Source organism: Oncorhynchus clarkii, chromosome 16, assembly GCF_045791955.1.
Source record: "Oncorhynchus clarkii lewisi isolate Uvic-CL-2024 chromosome 16, UVic_Ocla_1.0, whole genome shotgun sequence".
Taxonomy (NCBI): domain Eukaryota; kingdom Metazoa; phylum Chordata; class Actinopteri; order Salmoniformes; family Salmonidae; genus Oncorhynchus; species Oncorhynchus clarkii.
Window position 1 is genome coordinate 24,412,149 of NC_092162.1, and position 12,478 is coordinate 24,424,626.

At 41.9% G+C, this 12,478-nt stretch overlaps 1 protein-coding gene across 1 annotated transcript in view; it reads left to right on the plus strand.

The window, feature by feature from the left end:
- The first annotated feature begins 892 nt into the window (after positions 1–892).
- Positions 893–12,478, plus strand: part of LOC139367533 (plexin domain containing 1) — a 102,636-nt gene continuing 91,050 nt past the window's right edge. The window contains exon 1 of the mRNA XM_071105778.1: positions 893–1,379. Coding sequence (XP_070961879.1) covers positions 1,304–1,379 — 76 coding nt within the window. The 5' untranslated portion in view covers positions 893–1,303. The remainder of the gene's footprint in view (positions 1,380–12,478) is intronic.

Sequence of the window (12,478 nt, forward strand, 5' to 3'; positions counted from 1 at the left end):
TTAAACATGACAGGATGATAACTTACCTTTGCAGCTCACCTGCTGAACCCTCTGAGTGTCATTCTCAGCCCTGACGTCCACCATCCTCCAACAGTCTCCCTACATTTCCTGACAATCTAATGAGCATTTCTGTCTGCAGTTAGTCTCATACGAGTCAGCCTGAAAAGGGGCTGTGTGTGTGTGTACTAAAACCTCTGTTTTAGTGTAGGTCTGTGTGTGCGCAAAACCTATTTTTGTGTGTGTGTGCACTAAACCTCTTTGTGTGTGTGTGTGTGTGTGTGTGTCTTCGCCTGTGCCAGTACACATTGTGTGCGTTTGTGCTCATCGGTCTTTAAAAGAATGAAAGAGAACGTGTTTTGCTCAGCTCTCCTCGGCTGTAGAGTCCGTGGGAGTTTTGACATTTAATCATCCACAACAGCTGTGCAGGATTTTACCAGACTTGTTCCACTTCATTTTAACAGCGTGCCAACAACGCACAACACAATTACCCTACTCCTTCCAGTCGCCATGGGGATGGGAAGAGGCACAGTGTAGGGGTGTCTAAATATGGGTGTTGGCACTACTTTTTCTCAGCCACATGGACATCCAATGTCCACAGTTATGAGTGTTGCGGCGTAATACACCAATAAAGGATCCAATGTCCGATGTCACTGCTCCATAGCAAGTGTTGAGTGAAGCTTATTTTTATGTTTTGGTGTATTTTAAACATGACTGATTATTTGAGAGACTGGATCAACACACGTTCCTGTCGCACAGTTCTACTGTTTGACTAGTTCGTTTTTGTTTTTGACGGATGTCCACAGGAGGGTGCCACGTGCCTGGCAGCTTCTGTGGAAGAAATATATAAATATTTCTATGTAGGGTAGTCTCAGCCCTGCGTCTAAATCAGAGCAGTGCTCAGGAGAGGGAGAGAAAGAGAGAGACACGGGGAGTGAGAAAAAGGAGGGAGGGTGGCCGAAAACTAAGAGAGGAGAGCGAGAGACGGGGAAAGGAGCAGAAAACCTGCAACACCTCATCAGCTGTTTGTACTGTTTGTCAACTCTTCTTTTACCATGGCTACAACATCCCAGGACTTAGACTAAGGAGGAAACAAAGACACGAGTGTGAGAGAGAAAGAGAGAGGAGTGAGAAAAAGAAAAAAGCAAGAACCCTTCACTTCTAAGTCAAAAAGGAAGAGTGAGAGTGAAAGGAGAGAGAGGAAAGGTGGGCGAGAGGAGGAGTAGGCACCCTTTCCTTGAAGAAGTAAGCGTGCAAGGGGAAAAGGAGAGAGGAGGAAGGAGGGAGCGCACTCTACTGTGTGGACATGGGGTTGTGTGCTGTTCTGTTGATCTGTCTATCCCAGGCACAGTTTGGGAGAATTTGGGCGCAGGAGCGAACAGGTAAGATCTCAACTTGTATCACATGAACACACACACACAAACAAACACTAGCACACACACACACACACACACAATACACTTACATACCTGAGGTAAATAGTCCCAGAACTAACTTCCCACTGTCAAAATACTGTGAAAGTGTGTGTGTGTGTGTGTGTGTGTGTGTGTGTGTGTGTGTGTGTGTGTGTGTGTGTGTGTGTGTGTGTGTGTGTGTGTGTGTGTGTGTGTGTGTGTGTGTGTGTGTGTGTGTGTGTGTGTGTGTGTGTGTGTGTGTGTGTGTGTGTGTGTGTAAGAGAGAGAAAGAGAGAGAAAGAGAATGTGTGTGTGTGAAAGAGATTTGTTTTCGATTCATGGACAAAAGTTTGTATATGTGGCCAAGCCTTACTCTTCTGAACATCTGTGCAAGCTATGCTAAAAGGCTAACAGTCCTTTCGAAACTTATCTCTGTGAGTCAGAGGAAACACTTGAAGGCCCTGTGATGGATTTGATTTTCTACCCGCTCTTTGTCATCATCACCAGTCATGAGTGTGTGTGTGTGTGTGTGTGTGTGTGTGTGTGTGTGTATGCATGCATGTGTGTGCTTGTGTGTGTGTGTGTGTATGTGTGTGTGTGTGTGTGTGTGTGTGTGTGTGTGTGTGTGTGTGTGTGTGTGTGCGTGTGTGTGTATTTGCATGAGGGAAAGTATGTATGTGTGTGTCTGTGTGTGCAAACACCTTTATGTCTGTTCAACCACGTCACAGTGTTTGCCTATGAGTGTGTGTGTGTGTGCGTGTGCATGTGTGTATTTCAGTACTCCTTGGAGATGCAGTATTTTTAGCAGCCTCCGTTCTTCCACCGCTCCTCCTCCTACAATCAGTGCTGCTCTAGATTCACTGCCCTCTCCTGTGGTCCCCCTCCCTCTGATCAGGGGCCCAGCTCTGCAGTGAAGAGCCCAGCCCAGAGAGGCCCCTCTGGGCCCCCAGTGAGAAGAGACAGACCCCAGCCCCATATGCCCACCACAGGGGCCCCATATCGCAACAGCAGAGCCTGGCAAGAGAACAGTGCTTTCCCCTTGGATGAGGAGGTTGTCATGCCTCATGAAGTGTTCCTCGATCCTGGTCGTGGAGAACCACTGGATGTACAGCCTTCTAGTTCCATCACACACATGATTTAGATATTGTTATCGAGGGGTGTTATCGATGCAGGGGTGCTAATGCTCGGCTGGAACATAAGCCTGCCCGCCATGTAGGTATACCCAGGTCCATGATGGAAGAACTGGCCTAATGTTAAAGGAACATCCACAAATCAGATGATGGTGAGACTACAGGATAAAGGAACATTAGAGCCCTCGAATCACATAGTTGGTTCTGATGGAGACTAGCTTGAAGTGCTTTGAAAGGTCAGTTAGGTGTCTCGGGATTGAGAATAAAATAAAAAATGACGTAATAGACACCTGGGAGGGGTCAGAAGAGCGCTCAAAAGGTTCTCAAAGATCAGCTATGACTTTGTGTTAAAAATGAAGGACTCAAATCGAAGTGGACATTGGTGAACTTTCATTCGTCCAGTTATTGCAGATGAGTGAAAGGAGTTAAGAAAAGGAAATATGTTTATCTAGCACTCATTTAACGAGCCTAAACTGAGCATTTGCAGCTTCGGCATGAACTGTCTAAGCATGTGCGTACCGAGCACAACCCGATCGTGTGCAGACCAAGTACAGCCAGAGCATTTTTGAAACGAACAACGAGGAAACACACCAATTGTGGTTGAACAGCCATTTTGCTGTTATCGTCATCTTTTGACTGTATGACCATATGGATCTGAAGCTCAATCTCTTGTCTGCAGCCTCTGGCAAATATAGGCAACCTGGAACACACTCAAGACGTTTGTCACTCTCTGTGGGCACATCGGTGGTTGTAAATGTTATATAATGATGGCATGAGGATTTCATATATTTTGGAAAGGGAAGAATGTAACATGTGCGTTTACCATTGTAGAATGACTACATGTGAACACAATTCTCCCTGAGGTAATTTGTGTGAATTAGGTCACTTAACCTGGGGTGATTTTCCTGAAACATTCGTAGCACTAAGACCATTGTTGGTCCATTGCCTAGAAAGTACTTAAATGGACTGCTGTGACAAATCGTCAAAAAACTTCACTCGGGGCAAGGAAATGATTAAGATTGGGACAAAAAAAACGGGGAATCTATCCCTTTAAGATGATCTCTGTGCTACAAAGTGTCTGGGAAACTCACCCCTGATTGAAGAACAGTCAATAAAAATATAGTGGTGTTAATAAAGCCCTTTGTAAGACAGCAGTGAATCCAACTCATATTAACTCTATTGCCCCCTATAAACTATTACAGGCCCCACTCAATGTGGGTTTGGCCACAGAGTTTTGAAACCCAGAAGCCCCAAAAGACCGATACTTCCAGGAATGCCTCGCAAAGCAGACTCGACAGACTAGGTTTTGGGATTTGGAAAGTCAATGAGAGAAGTGAAAAATTAATCCTTATAGTTGTTCATTTTGTGGATAAAAAACAACTATATTTTGATGATGTGATGGGGCGGCAGGGTAGCCTAGTGGTTAGAGCATTGGACGAATAACAGAAAGGTTGGAAGTTCAAATCCCTGAGCTGACAAGGTTACAAATCTGTCATTCTGCCCATGAACAGGCAGTTAACCCACTTTTCCTAGGCTGTCGTTGAAAATGAGAATTTGTTCTGAACTGACATGCCTAGTTAAAAAAAATGTGACTATTGACATTCAGTTTTTTGAAAGTCCTATATTTTGAGAAGTTAATTGCTGACATGCAGAGTAATAATACCCCCAAATAAATAAAAATATAGGTTTTTGTGGATTATTCCTTTAAATAGATGAACATGGTATTACTCCAACTTTGTGAAAGTGTCAACTTGACATGTTTTAATTTGTGTCAAAGGATTGCCTTTGATTTGGATGCCTGGAAATGTGCAGTTCAGTACAACATGACCATTAGACCCGCTGACGTGTTTCTACTCATGAGCTTAGCTAGCTAACATCCCCATGACATCGCTTACAAATGTGATCAAGGATTTATATTGGAGAAGCAATTTCTGTTGCCTGGCTACCCAAACTCCAAACACTACGCCACGCCCCCACAGACGTTAGCTTATTCTCTGCAATGAGTCTGGATCTGGATCTAAACGTGACAACATGGGGATGTCAAATTTTAACGTGATGACATGAAACAACACACATAACAACAGGTAAGCAGATGTGAAAACATCTCGTGAAATAAATGTGACAATTGTAACGTGATAACATGAAACTACACTTAACATATAAGCACAGTGGCGGTTCTAGCTTGTATGGCGCCCAGCTTGTGTGGCCCCACAAAAGAAAGCACCATTCTGCAATAACTGTCATTTTTATTCAGACATTTGGAACAACACAAATAAATAATCATAGTAATCATAATCATAATCATTTAAAACTATATCAATATATATGCAAAAATAACTCATAAATATCAAAATGAAGTAACAAAAACAAATGGAAAGAAATTGTAGTATATAAATACAAATAAAAAAGAGAATTGAATTATTACGCTATTACCCTATTGCTAACAAAAAACACACAAATACAACTAAATTGCACAAATCCTATATCAAAAAATACACAAATAGAATAACACACTTATAAAGAAGAGAACCTGATTACTACACTGTTGCACTTCAAACAAGAGACACACAAACTAAATTGCATTACTAATTGAATTAGCACTGTACAAAGTTAGAGGTGTGCTATTTGATAGATTCCCCCGCTCCCACTACCCCCCCCCCCCCCCCCCCACCCACTCCGACAAGGTTAATTGACCCACAGTCCCACACGGTGACATGATGTCATTGACGTGACGTGCAAATGAGCGATAGAAAACCGATCACGCAAATGTCACCATTCGGAATATTATTATTTTCATTTTTTTGTGCGGGTGCCCCACGCCGCCCCCGGTAAGATGCCGCCCTGGGTGGGTGGCCATGTCGCCGATGCCTAAATCCGACACTGTATGAGCACATGTGAAAACACAAATTTTAGCATGTGATGTCAGGGCCAGGGGCACATATTGTATGTGCATCCGTAGCTGCAGTGAGAGATGGGAGCAATGAAACAGATTTAGATAGAATTAAAACACGATTTAAAAATCATATTAATCATATTTCCATTTTCAGAGAAAAGCTCTTCTCTATATGTGCAACATAAACACCTTTTTATCCCACACCCCTATGACCTTTCACTTGAATGTGAAAACGTGTTTTTGGAACACTTCACGTGGAATTTCACGTGAAATGATGTGTTTTTTTTTCGTATGAGTGTAACTTGCATGAACAGAAGCCATATTTGTTTCAGTCACAAGGCCACAGTGATTATAATGATTAGCAGTCCCCAAGAAACATTTTGCTCCACCTCAAAGATAGCCATCTCCTTTTGTTAAAAGTGATTTTACTGACTTAAACTCTGGCCGTTCTCCCTTTCTTTGTCTGTCCACAGGGGTTTGAGCATGCGTGTCTGGGCAGAGGAGACGTAGTCATTATTTGTGTGCGTCTGTAAGTTGTTGTTCGCATGACTTAATTCCCTAATAATTCCACCGCCTGTACACGTGAGGAAACAAGGAATAACGTCCAGCAAACCTACCGGTTCCAAGTGGAAAAAGCATCTACTTCTTTTTTTCTGATAGAAATAACACTATTCTCTATGCATAGCTAGGTAAATGAGTAATCAATTTGGATAAAGGAATTGTAAATATAAATTACACTTGTTTTAGATCTATTTGACCTTATAATCGCTGGAGACAAATGTGAAACCAGTCATATGGCAGCAAACTGAAACATATCAACATATCAACTTTCCCACAGTAAAGTTTATTAAATGCTGTGCCATTATGCAGAATTTAAATTGTACAGCCTTTTAACTTGGAGAGATCGGCGCTGTCAAATGTCTTAATTATAGACTACTCCGACTTTCTCTGTTTCCTATTTCTATCATGTTAAACATTAGCCACTATCAGTATTGGCTGTCAGTAGGTCTAATAACAACCCTTCAGTTGGTATAGCCTGCATTATTATTCCATTGAATTACATTGTTTAGTTTACCTTCATTTGTTTCCTCTGTAGATGCTGTCACGGCCATGTGGTTGTTGCTGAGGATCATTAGTAGCAGCTAATAATATGTTTAAAAGACCAGTCCGTAACAGTTTGAACGCAAAGCATGGTGCAATATTTGGCATCACACAGTTCCATGGGTAGTGCAAGTTATAGATAAGATAAGTTATAGATGAGATAAGGAGATAGCCTACACTATAGTACACTATTCTTCCTATTATAAGTCTATGTACACTAATCTTTCAACAGTACCATGGGTTGAAGAACTACAGTTGATTTCGGAGGTTTACGTACACTTAGGTTGTTCAACCACTCCACAGATTTCTTGTTAACAAACTATAGTTTTGGCAAGTCGGTTAAGAAATCTACTTTGTGCATGACACAAGTAATTTTTCAAACAATTGTTAACAGACAGATTATTTCACTGTATCACAATTTCAGTGGGTCAGAAGTTTACATACACTAAGTTGACTGTGCCTTTAAACAGCTTGGAAAATTCCAGAAAATTATGGCATGGCTTTAGACGTTTCTGATATGCTAATTTACATCATTTGAGTGAACTGGAGGTGTACCTGTGGATGTATTTCAAGACCTACCTTCAAACTCAGTGCCTCTTTGCTTGACATCATGGGAAAATCAAAAGAAATCAGCCAAGACCTCAGATAAAAAAAATTGTAGACCTCCACAGGTCTGGTTCATCCTTGGGAGCAATTTCCAAACGCCTGAAGGTACCACGTTCATCTGTACAAACAATAGTATGCAAGTATAAACACCATGGGACCACGCAGCCGCCATACCGGTCAGAGATCCGGTCAGAGGTCCTAGAGATGAACGTACAGTGCCTTGCGAAAGTATTCGGCCCCCTTGAACTTTGCGACCTTTTGCCACATTTCAGGCTTCAAACATAAAGATAGAAAACTGTATTTTTTTTGTGAAGAATCAACAACAAGTGGGACACAATCATGAAGTGGAACAACATTTATTGGATATTTCAAACTTTTTTAACAAATCAAAAACTGAAAAATTGGGCGTGCAAAATTATTCAGCCCCCTTAAGTTAATACTTTGTAGCGCCACCTTTTGCTGCGATTACAGCTGTAAGTCGCTTGGGGTATGTCTCTATCAGTTTTGCACATCGAGAGACTGAATTTTTTTCCCATTCCTCCTTGCAAAACAGCTCGAGCTCAGTGAGGTTGGATGGAGAGCATTTGTGAACAGCAGTTTTCAGTTCTTTCCACAGATTCTCGATTGGATTCAGGTCTGGACTTTGACTTGGCCATTCTAACACCTGGATATGTTTATTTTTGAACCATTCCATTGTAGATTTTGCTTTATGTTTTGGATCATTGTCTTGTTGGAAGACAAATCTCCGTCCCAGTCTCAGGTCTTTTGCAGACTCCATCAGGTTTTCTTCCAGAATGGTCCTGTATTTGGCTCCATCCATCTTCCCATCAATTTTAACCATCTTCCCTGTCCCTGCTGAAGAAAAGCAGGCCCAAACCATGATGCTGCCACCACCATGTTTGACAGTGGGGATGGTGTGTTCAGCTGTGTTGCTTTTACGCCAAACATAACGTTTTGCATTGTTGCCAAAAAGTTCAATTTTGGTTTCATCTGACCAGAGCACCTTCTTCCACATGTTTGGTGTGTCTCCCAGGTGGCTTGTGGCAAACTTTAAACGACACTTTTTATGGATATCTTTAAGAAATGGCTTTCTTCTTGCCACTCTTCCATAAAGGCCAGATTTGTGCAATATACGACTGATTGTTGTCCTATGGACAGAGTCTCCCACCTCAGCTGTAGATCTCTGCAGTTCATCCAGAGTGATCATGGGCCTCTTGGCTGCATCTCTGATCAATCTTCTCCTTGTATGAGCTGAAAGTTTAGAGGGACGGCCAGGTCTTGGTAGATTTGCAGTGGTCTGATACTCCTTCCATTTCAATATTATCACTTGCACAGTGCTCCTTGGGATGTTTAAAGCTTGGGAAATATTTTTGTACCCAAATCCGGCTTTAAACTTCCTCACAACAGTATCTCGGACCTGCCTGGTGTGTTCCTTGTTCTTCATGATGCTCTCTGCGCTTTTAACGGACCTCTGAGACTATCACAGTGCAGGTGCATTTATACGGAGACTTGATTACACACAGGTGGATTGTATTTATCATCATTAGTCATTTAGGTCAACATTGGATCATTCAGAGATCCTCACTGAACTTCTGGAGAGAATTTGCTGCACTAAAAGTAAAGTAAAGGGGCTGAATAATTTTGCACGCCCAATTTTTCAGTTTTTGATTTGTTAAAAATGTTTGAAATATCCAATAAATGTCGTTCCACTTCATGATTGTGTCCCACTTGTTGTTGATTCTTCACAAAAAAATACAGTTTTCTATCTTTATGTTTGAAGCCTGAAATGTGGCTAAAGGTCGCAAAGTTCAAGGGGGCCGAATACTTTCGCAAGGCACTGTATAATTCTCTCTACTATTATTCTGACATTTCACATTCTTAAAATAAAGTGGTGATCCTAACTGACCTAAGAGAGGACATTTTTACTAGGATTAAATGTCAGGAATTGTGAAAAAGTGAGTTTAAATGTATTTCGACTTCAACTGTAAATGTGGCATGATTTTTTTTGTTTTGTTCGTAAAGGCTCTCCAAACCCTTTTTTATGATTCACAAATACTTTCCTAACCCTAAATAATCTAAAAGACCAGAGTATTATTAAATCTACCAATTGTTGCTGAAACAGAGACGAATATGCATATATTGAGGTGGCGTTCTTTCATTGATCCCTAATATTCTGAACCCATTCTGTCAATATATTCTATTGAATCTGTTGACAAATTTCTAACTTAAAGGTTCACCATATTTAAAGGGATGGCTTAAAGATAAATGTACTGAAAACCCTGTTGAATGAAAACCCCATGAGAAAATATGTTGGCCAGCAAGTGGGAGGGATGAATTACATTTATTCAGCGTGCGCAAGGGAACCATGCATGCAAAGCCCTTTTCACACCTTCATAAGGTAAGTCTGAATACCAACTACTGAGAAGTGCGTAGCAAAGGCGTTCTTAATTAAGAAATGCGTAATCTCCTACGTTTGGAGTCTTTACCCAACAGTATGAGCGCCATCTGTTAAGTCAGCAGAAGTAATTTATTGTTCATTAATGTATTGGAAAAAGCTTAAAGTACCAAGACCATTAACTTCCCTGCAAAAGAAAGTACATAAGTTATATGCAGCTATAAGAAAAGGGGCAGTATGGATTACCTTCATTGTCACTCATTTTGTTGGATGAAACTGAACTTAGACAGCTTGAACTTCAGTGCATTCAGCATGGAGTATGGCCGTATTGGCCCATGATAATGCTGAGGCTTGTGAGATAACTGTGGATGGATGATATGCTGACAGAGAATGGGGGAAAGAAAATAACGATAGTCAATAGTTCCATTTGAGAGACTCAGGAGATGGATGACAGTGTATTGTCCCATACAAAAACTGCTAATGATGAGTGATTATGACGCTTAATTAACCTACATAATTTAGTGAGATAATTATTTTGTCTCGATAAGGTGGTAAATAGTAGCTTCACTTGATGTGGGTTTATTGACTCTAGGCCTACTGATCTCTCTCTCTGTGTGTGTGTGTATGTGTATGTGTGTGTGTGTATGTGCATGCATGCGTTTCTGAGCATGTTACCCAGTGTGGAAGCTTTAGGGATGTGTTCTTACCAGTGTATTATATAGGCCTATGTATCTGTACTGTACATATGTGGCTGATGATGCTTGCCCTACATTGGCTTCTTTCCTTATATGTGTTTCAAACACCCACCAGATTTGCAAGGTTGGTGCCGCAATGCAGGCACTCCAGAGGGATGTTCTAGGGCGGACACATCTCCCTTTGTCGTAATGTTATCTCACATAAAGCAATGGTGCCGTCCTGTTCCAAAGGAAAACCTGGGTTCAAACAGTATTTGTTTTGTTTCAAATGATGCACTTGATTGAGATTGCCTGGTACAATGGAACCAATGGAATTGTCCCAGAAGTGCAAACTGCAAACCCTGCCCATCTGACACGCAGGCAGGTTCAATCGAACTCTGAAAGTATTTGAAAGAAAATGGATACTAATTTAGCATGGGTCTGGTGTAGAGGGGTGCACCTATTGTAAGACATGTATGTACTGTGCAGTATATAGGCCTGTCATCCCATTGATTGCCTTTAAGATGTGCTGAGATTTGTTGGATCGTTGAGGGAGACACACTGATGGAGCAAGACCCAGTGTGTGTGTGTGTTTTGCAGAACAGTGTTATGACAACTGTCCATTCCTTGAGTCACTGTCCATCTTCCTCTATCTCTCTCTCTCTCACCCTCTCTCACTCCTCCTCTTCGTCCTCCCTCCGTACTCGGACACCCCTCAGCTAAATCCCAAATGGCACCCTTTTCCCTATATAGTGCACTACTTTTGACTGGTCAAAATGCCACCCTATTCCCTATATAATGCACTACCTTTACTGGTCAAAATGGCACCCTATTCCCTATATAGTGCACTACTTTAGACTGGTCAAAAGTGGTGCCCTATATAGGGAATAGGGTGCCATTTGGGATGCAGCCCCTCATCTTCTCAGCAGAGATAAATGCAGCCAAATCGACCCAATTAAACAGCTTTGATTGTGAAGCGTCAGAAATAGATCCTCTTCCGCTGTTGCAGTGAAATCAAACAAAACCCCTTATTAGAACCACCTCCCCCCTGTGTAGGTTTATCTCTCTCTCTTTCTGATGTTCTCTCTCTTTCACTCTAGCTGTCTCTTTTCGACAACATCCTTTCTTTTCGACAACATCGAGGTCCACATTGGAAACAAGTGTTTTAATTAAGGGAGTGGCTGCATAACCAGGCTCAACACGCCTCTTCCTGAAAGCGAAACAACCTTAACGTCTGTGCATATGCTACTTTATGCAAAAAGCCATTTACATCGCTCCGCTGCTGTTTTCCCCTCCCTTCCTGTTCTCCATCACCCCATGTCTTTAAAACTGCTTTGTCTGTTGTAACTGCAAATGATATGATCAACATTTTGTACAAACTTTTTTGTCTGTAGTTACTGTAATAAACAACATGATCAACATCTTTGTACAAACTTCTTCGGCTGCCCAGAGGCGGAACTGTATTGAAGACCATTCCTCTTCCGATGACCTGATTGCACTAATTGCTCCAAATTGGTGCAGGCCACGCCTTGTTCCACTACACCTGTTCCCACACCTGTTCTCACTCCCAAATCACCACTCCCAAGCCTTTTCTCACTCCTCACCATCCCATATAACCACCATCTCCCCTTCTGAACACTAACAATACTTTCATGGGGATGCCATGGGTGGCATGTTCTCCTTCTTTTTTTTTGCTGGAAAATAACAAGTGAGTGCCTTATTCATTGGAGAATGTAACATGCTGAATTTAGAGATGCTTGCAATGGCTGCAGTTTGTACGCTACTGTCATTACCTAAGTACACGTATTGTCCCTATTGTCAGTAGTTATATCCTTTTTGTTATCTTTTAGACGTTTTATAATCTTCACCTATAGTTTTGGCACAGTCAGTCACGCTTGACGCTCTGTTTATCTCCCGTTTTGTATTTCCTCTGCAGAAACTGCCTAAACTTTGCAGGTGAGACAGCAGTGATTTGCTAAGGGAAAAGCCACAACTCAGGAATGGCAGCCCACTGCTGGTGGTACGGGTGGTGTTTGCTCGGGTTTAGGGGTTATAGCTGGAGGCTGGGTTGGAGTAGTGCTGTGCACTGGACCTTGAAGGGGTGTATGGTTCCTGTAACCTCAACTGTGCAAACAGTGCTGCATGGTCCTGAAGCTGTTCTCCATTTAGTTTTAAACAGTGCTTCGTGGGTTTGGAATGTTTGAACCATTTTCTGCGTCTGAGCGCACGTTTGTGGTCGTTGTTGAATGGTCCCTGCAGTGTACCTTTGCAAATATGTCTGGAACAGT